Here is a 17,014-nt window from a genome sequence, read left to right as displayed (position 1 = left end):
AGTCCCACCCCTAGTCGGTAAAGGTATGAACTTGAATCTGGCCCAATTTACCCCTGTGACTTTCACTCCCATCCCATCTCGCCATTACCTCAGCACAGAACCCACAGTGTAAATGTTCTTAGGTTAGCCAGCAGCAGCCCATCATCCCTCTCATCAGGGCTAGGAAGAAGGGATGGTAGCAGTGGATTTTCTCGCCATTCCCCAGATGCCTGCTTAGCACCAGCCCTGCTCTTCCTCTCCTAGCTGTTCTCTCTGCCTCTATCTTATGCTGTCATGAGCAGGGGAGGAATAGGAGAATCTCCCATAATAAAAAATAGGGGAAAATGCAAGGAGAACAGTTTTTTTTGTCTCCGCTCTGTCCTGACCATGTCAGTTCAGAAGCCACTCTTTCTTCCCTCTCCCACACTCTTTGGACAGGGACTTTTCAAATGGTGGGCCCAGGCATGGTGGAGTCAGAGGGAGAGAGGACATTACTGCAAGTCATCATTTTAAATAGTAGGTTTCAGAGTAGCAGCCATGTTAGTCTGTATCCGCAAAAAGAAAAGGAGTACTTGTGGCACCTTAGAGACTAACACATTTATTTGAGCATAAGCTTTCGTGAGCTACAGCTCACTTCATTGCCCGATGAAGTGAGCTGTAGCTCACGAAAGCTCATGCTCAAATAAATTCTTTAGTCTCTAAGGTGCCACGAGTGCCGCAAGTACTCCTTTTCTTTTTTCTTAAATAGTAGTGCACTCTACGATTGAGGCAGGCTGCCCCCATCCCTTATTTGTCACTGCATTCAGAAGCTGGATGAGCACATTAGCCGGGTGTTTCTGCAAAATGATCAGCAGGGGGAAAGGTTGTTGGCATTTTTACCTGTCGTTATTAGGCTTCAGCGTAAACACCCCTTGGCAGTGAATGGAGCTCTTCATGTTTCTCAGACCTACTATCTCAGGCGTTCTGCAAACAGAGCTGTCTGTTTAGGATGTTTTCTCTGAGGGTTAGCAGTGTTTTTAAATGAAAGTTAAATTAGTGCACAACCTCATTCTGCCATGAGGGCTGTATTAATGCATCTGTCTAGCCAGAAATTTATCAGTATGTAGGAATAGTTGATCTAGTACCCCAGCCTGCCTCGTGCTTCTGTGGATATGCCAGTAGAGGGCACCAGAGCAGCAGCAGGACTCCACTGAATAGCCCAGCAGCTACAGCAGAGCATCAAGGGCACTTTTACGTGTCCTGGTGAGTAAGCCCATGTGCCGGCATGGAGTGTTACATCGCTCCCCTGAAACCTGTGACTGAAACCCAGCATTGGTTCTGTTTGCTTTGCTGTGTGTTTTGGAGCAGAGCTTCTGTTTGCACTGGCACAGGGAGAACTCACGGTGGACTAATTCCTCCTCCTCCTCCTCCTAAAACAGAGAGCTCAATGTGTAATATTTGGTTATCCTCGCCCTCTGTTCAAATGTGTCCAGCTTATTAAAGTCCAACATCCCTTCTTAGGGGCATCTGGTCTTTGTGCTTTAACAGCCTTATGCTTTTTGGCAAGCAGGCCCGCAAGCTTACATAGAGGAGTTAAATAAGGAGAGTCGTAATTCTTCCATCAGCATGTCCTGCCAGCACCAAGCAACAAATGGTTGTCAGACAACTTTGCCTGGATACCCAAAATGTGATGTTAGCACACATCAGTTAATACATGTTAAGAATCTCAGGTAGACAAGGCAACGTATACTTGAACACGTGCTAAACTAGGCTTTAATTTGATCAATTTAGCACATGCTAAAGGCGCTGCACTTTGTCTATGCTAGACTTTTAAAACATGTAAGTTAGCCTGTGTTAGCTAACATAATGCCTTAAATCCTAGTCTAGACAAGGCTAGAAATTGCCTGTATCTTGGTGGGGTTGGGTGGGGGCTATTTAGTCTTGTCTGTACAGTATAAACTTGAATTGACATATGTGAGCTTGAATTGTGTTTCTCCAGGTCTCCTACAGGCTCCCTCCCACTTGTCATGCACCTTGCGAATGGACAGACCATGCCTGTCCTCCCTGGCCCTCCTGTACAGATGCCTTCTGTTATATCGGTAAGAGAAACTTCTAGCACATTCTCTGTGGTAAAGGAGGGGGCAGTTTTTCTCCTGCCCAACATATGCAGATGCTTTCATTTGCAAAATTAAAATACATCTACCCCTCTGTGTGAGATAAGCCTGAAGTGGAAGTGGGCAAGGGCTGATGCTAGCAAGGTAATAATAACATGCCAGTCACACTAGAGGCCAGTAAGGCTGAAAAATAAAGCCTGGTCTGGGCAGATGGCTCACACCATTGATCCAGGACTGGGAACTGCAGGATTCCTGATTAGTTGGTTGCATTTGGAACGGAATGCCTCAGTTGAAACCATTCGAGCTTACAGAGAACATGTTAATCTTTGCAGGCCAGGAAAGCCGCCCCAGCCTGGGCAGTGCGCGAAACGGTAATTTATATTTAACACTGCAGGTTTTACTTCAGCCTAAGGAGAATTTTTCAGGGTATGAAATTCACAAATAAATATACCTTCTGGTGGGCTTGTGTGTGTTGAGTGAGTCAGCCTGTGCAAATCCCGTGTCTCCTGCTTGGCGGGTATTTTGTGTACTGAGTGAGTAATTACAATATACTAGTTCCTCAGGTAGTAGGACTGCTGAAGTTGCAATCCACCAGTGGGGATAGGGGAATGCACGTCTGAATGGCCAGTGTGCTAAGAATTTGGCATGTAGGACATCTCCGTATTTTCTTGAAGTATAACTCATGCTCCTAGCACCTTTCATCAAAGTATTTCAGTGTGTCTTATAAAACAGAACTAAAGCTCCATTTCCCCTGTTTAGGTAAGCCAGGCAAATATGCCTGCTTTACAGATGGGGAAGCTAAAACTTAACCAGGGTGGTGCTGCAAGTCCATGTTAGAACTGGGCATAGAACCCAGATGCCCCAGTTTTCCCATTCCTCTAATGGCCACCTGGCAGCATTGCACCCTTTGGGATACAGGTTTTCTGGGTGTGAGGGAAATGAGAGACCTTTCACGATATTTTGCCACCAAGTATATTTCGCTTTCTGTCCTCAGCTATTGGTTGCCATTGCTGTGTTCTCTTAAATAGCAGCTGTGGCCACCACAGAGGTGACTGCCCACCTTTGAGTGACTGACGAAACAATCCCCGTGGCCGTAGTTTATAAAGTTTGTCAAACGTTCTAGGCTCTCTGCATTAAAGATGCTTTGTCAAGTGATTATTATGATGCCATTTCATGCGGGACGCTTCCAGTAGCAATGACATAACTTCTCAAAATGTGTGTGCTCTTCTCTCTACATGTAGCTGGCTAGGCCAGTGTCCATGGTGCCCAACATTCCTGGTATTCCTGGTCCACCCATCAACAGCAGTGGTTCCATTTCACCATCAGGCCTTCCAGTGCACTCTGAGGCTAAAATGGTGAGTTCCAGAACATAGAGAGAAGCCTATTGACCTGTGCCGGGGAGATTGCTTTGGGGGATATATTCATAGAATTGTCGTAAAATCCTTCACTTATCTCCCTCCAGAAAAGAGTGTGTTTAGAATCTCTGTACTCATGACCCACTCATCCTTCTAAACAGACACCAAAAGCTCTTGAATAGATAAGCCCAAATTAGTGAGCTTAGACTGCTCCCCACTGAAATCCTTTGCAGCAGTAAGAGTATCTTAAACCATTGTAGGAACACTGAGAGCAGGTGTTATAAATATATAAGAGTATTAAGTTGTTCTTCATTAAATCACTCGGCACCGCCCGTCTGCCATATGGACCTTACATATTATTGTCAAGGCAAAGATTCCTGATCCCATCTTAAATATGGGACATGTTGTAAAGCAGTGGATTCCTGTTCCAGTATGACAGATGGGGGCAGGGAGGAGAGAGCCAAGAGGGGAGCGGCTCTGGTGTAGTGATCTGGCAGAGTACTCTAGTAATGGTTTTCAGTGGGATGCTCTTCCAACTGTAGATTTATGAAGGAATTTCTTTCTCCGCCTCCCCGGCTCTTAGAGCACAAGTGCTCGGTGCACACAGGAGGAAGAAGGAAAGTAGGGATGAGGCAGAGGGAAAAGTAAGTTTGGATACAAAGATGGTGAAACCACGTTTGTCTTGCTGAAATAATATTAGAGTGGACTTGTTTGCAGTGAGGGCTTCCACGTTATTATGTGCTCCATTGCTGCAGTGACCTTGGTGCTTCCAGTAATGACTACTACAATTCCACACTAGCTAGGCATTTGCAAAGATTCATTCTGCATTCGTGTACTGAGCTGAAACTAGAACCATTGTGGGGGATAGGAGGGTAAGAATTCTTAAACTCTGTTATGTGTGTGTAACAATATGCCCATGCTTCAGTCTCCTTTCATCTGGGTCAGTGATTGTGTTAGTGAAGACCTCCCTTCTGTGTCCCTCCCCATGTGTCAGACCCACCTCTTAGCATCTGAAGGCTGTTCAGTCTCCACAGTCCATTTGGTCCATTGTCCTTCTGCAGAGACTGCCAGCTGGGGAGCTGATGAGTGCCAATTGCTGTAGTGATTTTGTGATGCAGACACCTGTCTGTTCTGAACTGGATTGAGAACCACCATCTATCTTCACGTGGGCCACCCAACACCTGCCACATGATAACAGCTTTTGGCTGGATTTGAATCCTCCTTTGAAAAGCGTGAAGAATAAGTTATGTTAGGGCCTGTGTCTCCGAGGCGAATGGAGAAGGCTGGTTAAAAGCACTGAATCCCATTGATAGTTTTGTTCTCTCATTTTACAGAGACTGAAGGCCAGCCTGACGCACCAGGTTTCTTCCTCACTGAATGGCAGCAGCATGGTTGTGGGGTCAGCAAGCACGATGGTGACCTCACGTCCAGAGCAGGGTCAGATACTTCTCCAGCACCCAGATGCACCTTCTCCCGCTCAGCCACAGGTCTGCTCCTTCTTAATCTTTGAAGATATGATGGCTTAAGATGATGATGGAGGAAGCAAAGATACTGGGAGTTCTAGTCTGCTAGGAAAGGAGTGGGGAATAACCTCATGAATCTGTCACTCTCTGCTCAGACCTATATGCTATCCAGAGCTGTGGGGTTTGGGGGTGGGGTTGTTGGGGGTTGGGGTTTAATGTGTGTGAAACACTCCTTTTTGTAGTTTCTGTTACCATCACTGTCAAACAGTGCAAGTTAGACTTAGGCAACAGGCACAGTTACTTGGTGTTCTAGAGTTTAGAAAGAGTGTTTTGCTGTCTTCTTTCCTTTTTAATTACTAGGGTTAAACACTCCCCTCTTAGGCAATCAACCCCACTTGCTCCTGCCAGCTAACCAAATGCCAGCCTTCCATCAGAACTGCCACCTGCTCCATCAGTTAGAAAGGCTTCCAAAAGTTTAATATCCATATGCTGTCTGACAGTGAGTAGTGAAGTGTAACTGTGCTCTCACATTGTGGCTGTGTAATTATAGAGCCTATGCAGTAGTGCTGGGAGGACTGAGTCTGGGGTGATTTGTCCTTGTTGGTTTTTCCTTTGTTCCCTCAGAATACAGCAGGAGATTGCAGTGTTACAGAATCCACTCTTAAATGCCTGTCAGACTTTGTACAATGATGTTAGAGCACAGCTGAAGATTGGCTGTGTTACACAAAAGCCCATATTCCCTTGCAATAGTGTCATGTATATCTGTAAAGATGGCTCTGTTGAGTTGTTTCCCTCTCACATTGTAACCTGTGGTAAGTTCCAACAATATGAAGCTGAATAGTCCTTATTTTTTTCTTTTTTTTAACTTTTTTTTGGCTGAGGCAGATGCTAGGGGCTGAATTCTAGTGCTGGTGGAAATAAGGATTAAACCAGACGTGTTCTGCAGGCTTCTCCCTCACAACTCCTCCCTGGCCACGGTTCCAACCAGCAGCATTGCCTCCTGCCCATCCATGATACTAACTCCGCTCCTCACCCTCCCAGCTTCCCTGCTGTTCTACTCTTGAGGCATTTGTCCTTGTAAATTGGGGTGGTGGCTTTGTGATATGGACAAATATCTACTGAAGATCAGTCTGAGGCAAATCAACTTCTTTTCACTTAATGAGCTGAGGTGGGATTTAAACTGTAGTCTCGCTAGAAAAGTGAGCATATTTAATCCACTACAAGAAATACTGTCTGATTCCTCTCCTAAACCCATAATAATCTAATCATAGAATCATAGAATCATAGAATATAAGGGTTGGAAGGGACCCCAGAAGGTCATCTAGTCCAACCCCCTGCTCGAAGCAGGACCAAATCCCAGTTAAATCATCCCAGCCAGGGCTTTGTCAAGCCTGACCTTAAAAACCTCTAAGGAAGGAGATTCTACCACCTCCCTAGGTAACGCATTCCAGTGTTTCACCACCCTCTTAGTGAAAAAGTTTTTCCTAATATCCAATCTAAACCTCCCCCACTGCAACTTGAGACCATTACTCCTCGTTCTGTCATCTGCTACCATTGAGAACAGTCTAGAGCCATCCTCTTTGGAACCCCCTTTCAGGTAGTTGAAAGCAGCTATCAAATCCGCCCTCATTCTTCTCTTCTGCAGGCTAAACAATCCCAGCTCCCTCAGCCTCTCCTCATAAGTCATGTGTTCTAGACCCCTAATCATTTTTGTTGCCCTTCGCTGGACTCTCTCCAATTTATCCACATCCTTCTTGTAGTGTGGGGCCCAAAACTGGACACAGTACTCCAGATGAGGCCTCACCAATGTCGAATAGAGGGGAACGATCACGTCCCTCGATCTGCTCGCTATGCCCCTACTTATACATCCCAAAATGCCATTGGCCTTCTTGGCAACAAGGGCACACTGCTGACTCATATCCAGCTTCTCGTCCACTGTCACCCCTAGGTCCTTTTCCGCAGAACTGCTGCCTAGCCATTCAGTCCCTAGTCTGTAGCTGTGCATTGGGTTCTTCCGTCCTAAGTGCAGGACCCTGCACTTATCCTTATTGAACCTCATCAGATTTCTTTTGGCCCAATCCTCCAATTTGTCTAGGTCCTTCTGTATCCTATCCCTCCCCTCCAGCGTATCTACCACTCCTCCCAGTTTAGTATCATCCGCAAATTTGCTGAGAGTGCAATCCACACCATCCTCCAGATCATTTATGAAGATATTGAACAAAACCAGCCCCAGGACCGACCCTTGGGGCACTCCACTTGATACCGGCTGCCAACTAGACATGGAACCATTGATAACTACCCGTTGAGCCCGACAATCTAGCCAGCTTTCTACCCACCTTATAGTGCATTCTTCCAGCCCATACTTCCTTAACTTGCTGACAAGAATAATATCCACCACTTGTCTAGAGATCTCCACTGTATGTTAAAAATATTCAAATCATCCTGACACCGAGATAGTCGCTCAGAACTGAAACTTCATTGTGCATCTAGGACATATTGCCCATCCATCAACACGTGTCACAAGATTCGGTGCTTGGGAGGAAGGATGGGCTTTTGGATAAGGTGCAGGACTGAGAATCAGGGAACCTGGGTCTCCATCAGAGACTCCCAGCGTGACCCTAAGGGAGTCACTTAATCTCTCTCCCTCACTTTCCCTGTCTGTAGAATAAGTCTCAACAAATCTGTTTGGACCTAATTCATTAATGTCGGTAAAGTACCTTGAGAACACTGGAAGCTGCTGTGGAAAAATGGAGTGTTTTTTAGTTTCAGAATCAGCATCTGACGGATCCTACATCCTGACTCTCCAAGCCAATTGGAATTTGCTCTGGACTCAGTACAATCAGCGTGGATAACTGTCTGGTTTAATCAAGTGTATGTTTGTTTCAGTAATTCTCTTCCTTCTGTCCTAACTCCAGGTTTCCCCTGCTCAGCCCACGCCCAGCACCGGTGGCCGGCGGAGACGCACGATGGATGAAGACCCGGATGAGCGCAGGCAACGTTTCCTGGAGCGGAACCGCGCTGCAGCCTCTCGTTGCCGTCAGAAACGCAAGCTGTGGGTATCTTCCCTGGAAAAGAAAGCAGAGGAGCTCACGACACAGAACATCCAGCTGAGTGTGAGTATGTAACCATGGAGTCAGAGTCCATCTGCTTGGCTGCATTGCGTCCTCCACTCCAAGGAGGACGTTTTTACCGTGGTGCCAGAGGCACTGTGTGCTCTGGTGGTGGTCTTTAGTTTGTGAGAAACCAGAATCCCTAGGGACAAGTGGCTAGAAATGTTGCAGGGTTTTTTTGTAAGATGTTTATATTTTCTGTGCTTGATTCGCAAAAGCTTGTGTATGTGCCTCTGGCAATGGAAACCAGTATTTATAAAGGATCATCAAGTCCTGGATAAGCCAAAGGTGAAAGAAAAGGAGCAAGTGGAATTTTGTATCAGCATTTCCAACCCCCTCCGCCGCACACAATAAATAAGAGCTGCGCACCCAGTCTTGCCCTGAAAAGGATGAAGCGGGTAAGGGAGAATTTAGCATTGTGCCCTGCCACTCATCCTCTCAAGACTGCACCCTGGAACATTCAGCTGCTCCAGCAACGTAAGATAGGTGCTGGAACAGTGCAAAGGCACCAGGAAGCTGGTGTATCCTAAATGAAGACTCCCCTAACTTGGGAAGAGCTGTCAACTGGCACAAAGTCAGTGTAACTGGTTTCTGCTCTATTTTCCACTGCTTGGGACTGGAACCACAGGCCAGCAAAGAGGGAACTGCAGCTGAAGCCCAGGGCAGTTCAGATTCTCCTTGAAAATTGGGGAGCTATAACTAGCTCCCTGGCAGCCTCTCTCCTGCTGTGCCAAGCAGAACGATGCGTAATTCCCTTCCCATTGCAATTAGTCCCTTCTCAGCAGACAGATCAAGGACAGAAAGGATTCTGAAGACTGAACTCACGTCCAGTGTGGGCTGTTTCCCCCACTGGCTTTCAGCGACTCATGCAGTGTGCTTCAATAGCACTAATTACGATATTTTCATCCTCTTTGTCACACTGTCTGGAGTGGCTCACAACTGTGAATGCCTGCCACAAAGCAAAAAGAAAAGGAGTACTTGTGGCACCTTAGACTCTCTAAGGTGCCACAAGTACTCCTTTTCTTTTTGCGAATACAGACTAACACGGCTGTTCCTCTGAAACCTGCCACAAAGCAGACTGTCAGAAACAGGGCAGATCCCCCAAGCTGGTGATATGTTCTATCATTAGATTTCACCAACCCAGTAACAAATGTGAACTCCTAGATCACTGTACCAGTCTTACCATGGAGTCACAGACCAACTTAGACTCTCCAGACTATTTGGCCACCCACCCAAACAGAACTTTGTGATAATGGTCACTTGAACCAAAAATCACACCACATCAGGTTGCTCCCAGTCCCAAGAGACCAGCCACTTACCCCAGATCAACTGGTACTCTGAATCTTACACCAAAGACAACCCTGGCACTGGCAACCAATAGTAAATTAACTAAAGGTTTATTAGCTAAGAAAAATGAGTTATTGAGAGATTAAAGCAGCTAAAATATCTGTCCAGGTGAATCACAGTTTGTAACTCCGAATGGTGGCAGCAACATAGTAAACTGCCAGTTTCCCAAAAGTCTTTCCAGGGTACCTAGATTGTCTCTGGGGATTTCTGCTTTATATCTGGTACACTTCCCTGTCAGAGTCCAAAGATGCAGGATCTTTTTTTCAATCCCTTCTTATAGCTTCTTCTCACAGAAAGCAAGCTGTCAGTCTCTCTACCCACCTTCTCAGACCTCCAGTGTATGGAGTCTCAGACCTCCAGTCATCAGACACAATGGCTATTTGCTTTGTAATTAGCACTTTTTCTGATAAAGTCCTTCATTAGCATTCCACAAGGCTTCTTTGATGTCTGATGAGTTATTTAGTTACAGCGGTATTTACAATGTAAATGTTTGATGTCGCATCATAACAGGATACAGATGAGAGAAAACAATGCACTTAACATCCCATTAGTTTTATGAAGTTTAAACACCCAAAGCACATATACATTTAACAATTGCTTTGATCTATACTAATACACAAGTGAATTGGCCTGAATACACTCTGACATGACCTGGTCTGCCAGCGTCATACTTGTCACAAGGTAATTGTAGAAATTGTTTTCCTAGCCAATTTCAAAGTGCAGTTGACTGGGTTTTCCAGATACAGGGGGGACAGATATTAAGCACATCTCAAATTTCAATTACAAACATGCTCTCTGAAATTCTCAGGGGGAAAATTTTCCACTAATAGCTGAGAGTTAACCTAAAGTTTTTGAAAGCATGAACATTTTTTGGTTTGGTGTTGAAAGGAATGAGAAAGGTATGGAATTGGCTTCAGAATGGATCGCTGCTTGCAACCTTATTTGTGGGGAGGTGACAGAAAGAAAGGATGGCCTATTGGTTACTGTGCAAACCTGGGACCTGGATTCAATTTCCTCCTCTGCTACAGACTTTCTGTTAAAAGAAAAGGAGTACTTGTGGCACCTTAGAGACTAACAAATTTGTGACCTTGGGCATGTCACTTAGGCTCTCTGTGTCTCAGTTCACCACCTATTAAATGGGAGCCATAGTAAGTACTTTAGATGGATAGATGTAGGTCTGAGCAGCCTCCACTCAAGTATATAACAGGCTGACACCTACAGACTCCTTCTCCATATTAAAGGTAAGAGTGGCTGTCATGTTCTGAACAACCTGAGGTGGGACTTGAGGTCCTATTTTGTTGCGGGTGTGGCCCTTGATATATCAAAGAACAGATGTCCCTGATACGGTTTTACTCTGTATAGCTGTTCATGGTCAGTCCTCATTAATGGTCCTCTTAGAAAGACTTTTTGGCCTTCAGAGAGATGCCACTTGAATTTTTAGCTTTCCATCAAGTTCAACAAAATATTGCATTGACTCTTATTGTTAGCATTTCTTCCACTGGTGGTGGTGGCAAGCGCATACAGACTAATTTTACATCTGGAACGTGGGATTTCCTGGTAAGGTACGGGTCTGTAAGAGGACAACCTTGCAAAGCTTGTTTTGAATACACACTCACTCACAAACACAACTTTTTATTAAGGGTTAATTTGTGATGACCAGAGTCTGTAGACCTCAAATGACGCAAGAGTTTGGAGTTAAACTTTGAAGAATCTACATGTTAGTATTCTGCCACAGCTAAGGGATATTATTCTGAACACTCATGATCCCTGTAAATGTTGTTTTCTTTACCTCAGAATGAAGTTACACTACTGAGGAATGAAGTTGCTCAACTTAAACAGCTACTGTTGGCTCACAAGGACTGCCCAGTCACTGCACTACAGAAAAAAACACAGGGGTATCTTGGTGAGTTGTGACTTGCCCTTGCCGGCACTGTACCTTAGGGTACATCTGAGTAGAATTAAACCCGAATACAAGACTTACGTGAACTTAGTGTTCCTGAAGGATGCTAGATTGACAGCCCGGTGGGCTGGTGTCCTCTCTCCACAGGACCAGGTAAAGCACAAGCAGTGGCAGCGCAGGCTTCTCGCATGCTGTACCTGGCCAATGTGCCTTATCCCTGCACTGGAGCAAGCCACCTCAAGGTGGTGACAGGGGAGTTCTGCCCTGGGTTTCTCTGATGCTCCCAACAAGAGCTCCAATTAGTGTCTGTTGTTGTGGCGGTTCTTGTGATGTGGTCCCCTGTCCATTAGAAACTGAACTTGGAACAGACAACTCACTTTGTGTAGGAACAATAACAGTGGTAACATTCTGTCACTACCAATTTTGCTCCAAGACCTTGTATAGCAGGCGATCAGATATCATGGTGATGACTACAGTGTAAAAGCTTTGATAATATAACGTATTTGTCCTTTTGTCAGTATGTTTCCCTGAAGCATGAAATATTCTACATGCATCCATCACTCAAACTCCCATTTCTCCCACGAATCTGGTCCAGAGTTGCCCCGAACACTAGGTGTCCTTCTCCACTGTATTATACTGCTCAGTGTTGGAAACTAATGCTGCTATTTAAGTGCAGTTGCAGTTGAAAAGTCCAGACTCTATAAATGATATCATGGGGTTCCATATTCATGTTCTCTGCAATTCACATCAAACTGGTTCAGTTTACAAGTGAGAAGACATCTTTATTTTAAACTGCTTGCCAGTAGAGAGACATGATGGGTGAGGTAGCATCTTGTCTTGGACCAGCTTCTGTTGATGTGAAAGACAAGCTTTCAAGCTTACTCAGAGCTCTTCTTCACATCTGAAAAACATACTCGGTGTCACAGCTAAATACAAGGTGGAACAGATAGTTTAGCATAAGGAGTTAATACACGTTTCAAGGGGACCATTCAAGGCGAAGTGGCCCATTACCACCTCTCCAGTCATAGGGAGTCTTAATTCTCGCTATGACTGGAGGGGTGTTAGTGGACCACTTCACCTTGAATGGACCATCTGTTCCATCTTGAGGGCTTGTCTACACTACAAAATTAAATTGACCAAAATTACGTTGACGTACAGCCACTGCAGTAATTAAATCGCTTTTGCATGGCCACACTATGCTCCTTGTGTTGGGGTGTGTGTGTCCTCACTAGCAGCGCTTGCATCGATGCTGAGAGCAGTGTACCATGGGTCGCTATCCCACTGTGCAACTCACCACCATGTGGTGCAGGGTGTTTTGGAAAGGATTTGCAAAGCCTCATGGGGCAATCGACTTGCACAGGGATGACTGGTAACATGGTTTCACCATCCCATGATATCTGCATCCTGTGATACTGGTAACATGATATTCTCCGTCCCATGATATCTGCATCCCCCAATGTTTCACGCCTCTTTTCAAAAGCCTCACAAACCTGCACATCTGCCATCTCTGTGAGAGGCATGGATCCTTCACTGCTCTTCGGTATTGTGCTGACCATTATAAACACAATGCGCCTGGTCCTTCAGTATTTTCAGAGCCACCAAAGGAGCTGCGAGGGATATGACAGTCCCTTGCAGGCTGCCTTGCTGATGGACAAAGAAAGAAACAATTCAAGCAGTTGCCAGATGGTGAAGCGCTGGTTCTGGGCCCAAGAAACAAGCACTGATTTGGGATGACAAGCAGTGACTGCAAAGCTTTCAGATGCTCAAGGCCACATTCATGGAATTGTGTCCCCAGCCCTCCAGCACAGCACCACTAAAATAAGAGCCACGCTCTTGGAGAAGAAGAAAGTGGCGATCGCTGTATGGAAGCTGGCCACACCAGATTGCTACCGATCAGTCGGGAATCATTTGGAGTTGGGAAATTTTAGCTGTCTCACTCCTGAGCGTAACGGAGGCTGTCAGGGAAGAGGTCCTGCATGCGTCTGCTGCTAGCCTGTGTGCTGCAATGGTGCCTGCTGAAGTATTTGCTTACTGGTGTGGGAAAGCGTCCTGCCGGGGTAGAAGAAATAAGGCAGCCCTCCCCAGAAGCCTTCGGCTGAGGATTGCAGACTCCCTCCAGGAAAGTTTCCTCGAGTTCTCTGTGGAGGATTCACAGGACATCCCAGTGCATGTAAACAAACTGTTCCACAGGGCCCCTCTGCCTAGCTGTACAGGGGAATGAGAAGCAGATAGGAACTCTGCCTCTATTGGTTGGTTCACTACCTCTTCTAGCCTGACTGAAAAATAGTAAATGAATAGATGTGTCTCCGCAATATCAAAGCAAACGGCATACTTACCAGAGGTTCTTTCCCTGCATCAGGCTCTCCAGGGCTGGACAGTAGAGACCTGCTCGACTGCTCTGGGGTCAGAAAGAGGTCCTGGCTCGCCGCGCCACTGGATCCCCAGTCGTCTGTCCCCCATGTTCCTCCTCCTTGTCCAAAACCTCACTGTGCACTGCAGGGGCCTTTGATTCCAGTTTCCCCAAAGTATCCACTGGGCTCTTGGCAGTGGTGGTGGGGTCTCCCCCAAGGATGGCACGCAGCTCCTTGTAGAAGTGGTGTGTCTGCAGCTCAACTCCAGAGCGACTGTTAGCCTCCCTTGCCTTCTGGTACGCCTGCTGCAGCTCCTTGATTTTCACGCAGCGTTGCTGCATGTCTCTGTTGTAGCCCTTCTCCCCCATGCCCTGAGTGACCTGCTCGTAGATATCCGTGTTTCTATGGCTGGATTGGCACTGTGTTTCCACAGACTCAGGAGTTCCATCACTTCCTCTGTACTCCAGGCAGGAGTGCATTTACTGCATGGAGCTGGCATGGTCAGCTGGCAGTTACTAGGTGAGCTCTCCATGCTGAGGAAATGGAATTTAAAATTTGTGAGGTTTTAAAAGAGGAGGAGCGTGTACCTACGTACCTGGCCGTCTCACAGTGGAGTTCAAAATAGTGACCAAAGCGGTCACAATGGGGCATTGTGGGACACCTCCTGGATGCCACTAAAGTTGAGGTAAGTAACGCAGCGTCTAAGCTTTCACTGCATCAACCTAAGTACTACGCCTCTCACAGAGATGCAGTTATTAGGTCAACGTAGTGGACAAGTTACGTCGTCGGGAGCAACATTTTAGTGTAGACGCTTACAGGTTGATGTAAGCTTCCCTCAGCCAGCATGAAAAGCAGCTCCATCCCACCCCTTCCGCTTTCCAAGGGCCTGGCTGCCAGGGAGAGGGGCCGAGCAAGCTGACGGGGAAGCACAGGAGGAGAAGAACAACGCACCCTCCTCCAGGTAACTCTGGTGAGGATAGTGCAGTGTCCCCCGGCCGGGTGCAGGTGGGGGGCGATGAGAAAGGCACTAGGAGTAGGCTCCCTCTGCTCAACCTGAGTTAGGATAATTTCCCGCATCCCATGTCTCCCCTGCTGATGTGTCCATGAGGGCGTGGGAGCTCTGGGGAGACCCTGTGGTGCTGTTACTCTCCCTAGGCCAGGGCCTGCCTAGCCCAGAGGCATGTGCTCCCTGCTTCTGTGGCCCCAACCCCTCAGGAGCCAGCAGATTGGCTGCTGTGGCCCATGGAGATGGGGCTGGAAGATTTCTCCCAGAGGCAACACGTGGGGCGGCTGTCCCACCTTCCCAGTGTGCCCCCCCCCCCAGCATCAGCTAGTCCCAGTTGTCTCTGGGAGTAGACCAGGCCTGAGTAAGTTTTCCAGACCTGAAGAAGAGCTCTGCGTAAGCTTGAAAGCTGCTCTCTCTCACCAACAGAAGTTGGTCCAATAAAAAATATTACTTTACCCATCTTGTCTCTCTAATATTCTGGGACCGACATGGCTACAACAACACGGCTTGCTTCACAGTAATCAGCCTGGGATCTAAAAAGCTAACTGGATTTTCTGCCTATTACATTTTCCCCACTAACAAAGATTTTGTACTCTTGGAATTTGTCTGAAGGCTTATTGATGATGCTGAAGACAGAAGGGCTCTGGCTGGCTATCCCCTAGCTACATCGGCTTGTGTCAGCCTTATGAGAGTTGGAAACTTGTTTGTGTCAATAAAGTAAGATGGAGGGTGCACAGAGAAAATAGGAGAAGTAAGAAGGTGCCATGCCTCCATAGTCTCACTTCTGACTCCCACCCCATTCTGAATCTCCAAAGCATTCCCCTCTGATGAAATGGAACACATATATTTGCCTTGCAGGTCCCTGGCATCGCCAGTTTATTTTCAGTCATTACAGTGACTCACAGCTTGAGTAATGTGGTTGTGAAATTCATCCCTATCCCCCAGCCTTTGCAGACAGGTGTTCTTTGTGTATAATGCAACATGATTTTTCCTGTTAACTTCCAGAGTTTACAGTTCCTATTTTTATTCCTCAGTCTGTCTACTCCAATAATAGGAATTCATCACACATCTGAATAATAAAAATGAAATTCACACCTCTCCCTTCCCTATCGCACTTCTCCCTGGCTGCCTTTTTTATTATAAAGATTTATGACTAAGCATGTCCTTAAACAAAAATGCCAGATTCCCTTGATGGAATTACAGCTGCCTTATGTACAGTTGGGTTGTTTTATTTGTAATACCTTGTAAATCTCCTTTTTGGGATGCCAAACTCTTCTGTTTCTCTGCTCGACCCTCCCTCCTCACCCCCAAATCAAACTTTTGAAATCTACTGTGCTAGCTGTATCTTTCGATATGTTAGCTGTGTCCTAGCCAGCACCTCACTTACGAAGGTGAGGTGAAACCAGTTTGGGGAAGGGATACAGAGCAATGTGAAAGGACTTAGTGGCAATCTGAATCTTAAAACACACCCAGCTGTGCACAATGAGGCTGTAATTTCTTCTCTGGTTTCTGGTGACATGGGATTTACACTTTTGGTATGTAAGAGGAATCCCGTGTATCCAACCAGAGGTCAATACTGGCTGCTTCAGAGGATGATAACCATATCCTCTCCATAATTCATCTAACCAGCTGTGCAGGAGGGAATTTCCTCTTGATTTAGGCAGATAATGAATGAGCTTATACCTTCCCAAAGCATGAAGTTTGATCACCCTCACTGTAGCATGAGATCAGTCACAAATCATCCTTTTTGTCTAGCACCCCTGCCCAAACACAGTGGGAGAGAATCCAAAGTTTGGAAAACCAATCTGTGTTGGTCATTATATGACTGCAGAAGAAGCTTGCTGGCTTTGTTTGTCTTGTCCTTGCTTCATTGTCCACAGCTTCAAGTTACAGAAAAGTTTAGTGAGCAAGTGGTTTGTCATGAGGTCTAACTGATTTTAATGTTCTAGAGAACAATAAAGAGTAAACCAGATAATTTATATAAAATTCAGAAACACTGCTGTAACGGGATGCTATCAGCTTGTGGAAGGGTTTCTGTTACATACCTCTCTGTGTGTTCACCCAACAGATGGTAAGGACTCCGAAGGAACTGTTCAGTCTCTGGGCTAAATGGCCTCGAACCAAGTACTATACCAGGAAACAACATGTAGGAAAGTACATTTATTATAATGAGGACATAGCTGTATTATAGAAAAGTTAAGCTAGATCTATGGTCCGTGCTTTGATGTTAGCACCTTTTTGCTAAAGATCTCTTTCTAACTCGAGGTTCTTTAAAATTCCCCCCACTTTTTGTATTTAAATGGGGTGGTCTAGCCAGATCCTAGTTTCGTTCATTGTTTTCTGACTCCTTAGATTGTCCCTGCTCTTTTCACGTGGCTCTTATTCTTTTTTACTTCCTGTCCTAGGTAGT

General features: G+C 46.0%; 1 protein-coding gene across 3 annotated transcripts in view; it reads left to right on the top strand.

The window, feature by feature from the left end:
• Nucleotides 1–17,014, top strand: part of ATF7 (activating transcription factor 7) — a 110,511-nt gene that overhangs the window by 79,086 nt on the left and 14,411 nt on the right. For 2 of the 3 annotated variants that reach the window (XM_075121797.1, XM_048831859.2), the window contains exons 7-11: nt 1,958–2,057; nt 3,314–3,427; nt 4,762–4,914; nt 7,806–8,003; nt 11,142–11,250. In XM_075121797.1, coding sequence (XP_074977898.1) covers nt 1,958–2,057; nt 3,314–3,427; nt 4,762–4,914; nt 7,806–8,003; nt 11,142–11,250 — 674 coding nt within the window. Of the gene's footprint in view, nt 1–1,957; nt 2,058–3,313; nt 3,428–4,761; nt 4,915–7,805; nt 8,004–11,141; nt 11,251–16,672; nt 16,898–17,014 lie in introns of those variants that run through there. The other variant, XM_048831860.2, reaches the window with a different exon arrangement.

The sequence above is a fragment of the Caretta caretta genome, chromosome 20 (genome assembly GCF_965140235.1).
Source record: "Caretta caretta isolate rCarCar2 chromosome 20, rCarCar1.hap1, whole genome shotgun sequence".
Lineage (NCBI taxonomy): Eukaryota > Metazoa > Chordata > Testudines > Cheloniidae > Caretta > Caretta caretta.
The sequence above is the reverse complement of the archived record's forward strand: the minus strand, read 5'-3'. Positions and strand labels throughout refer to the sequence as shown.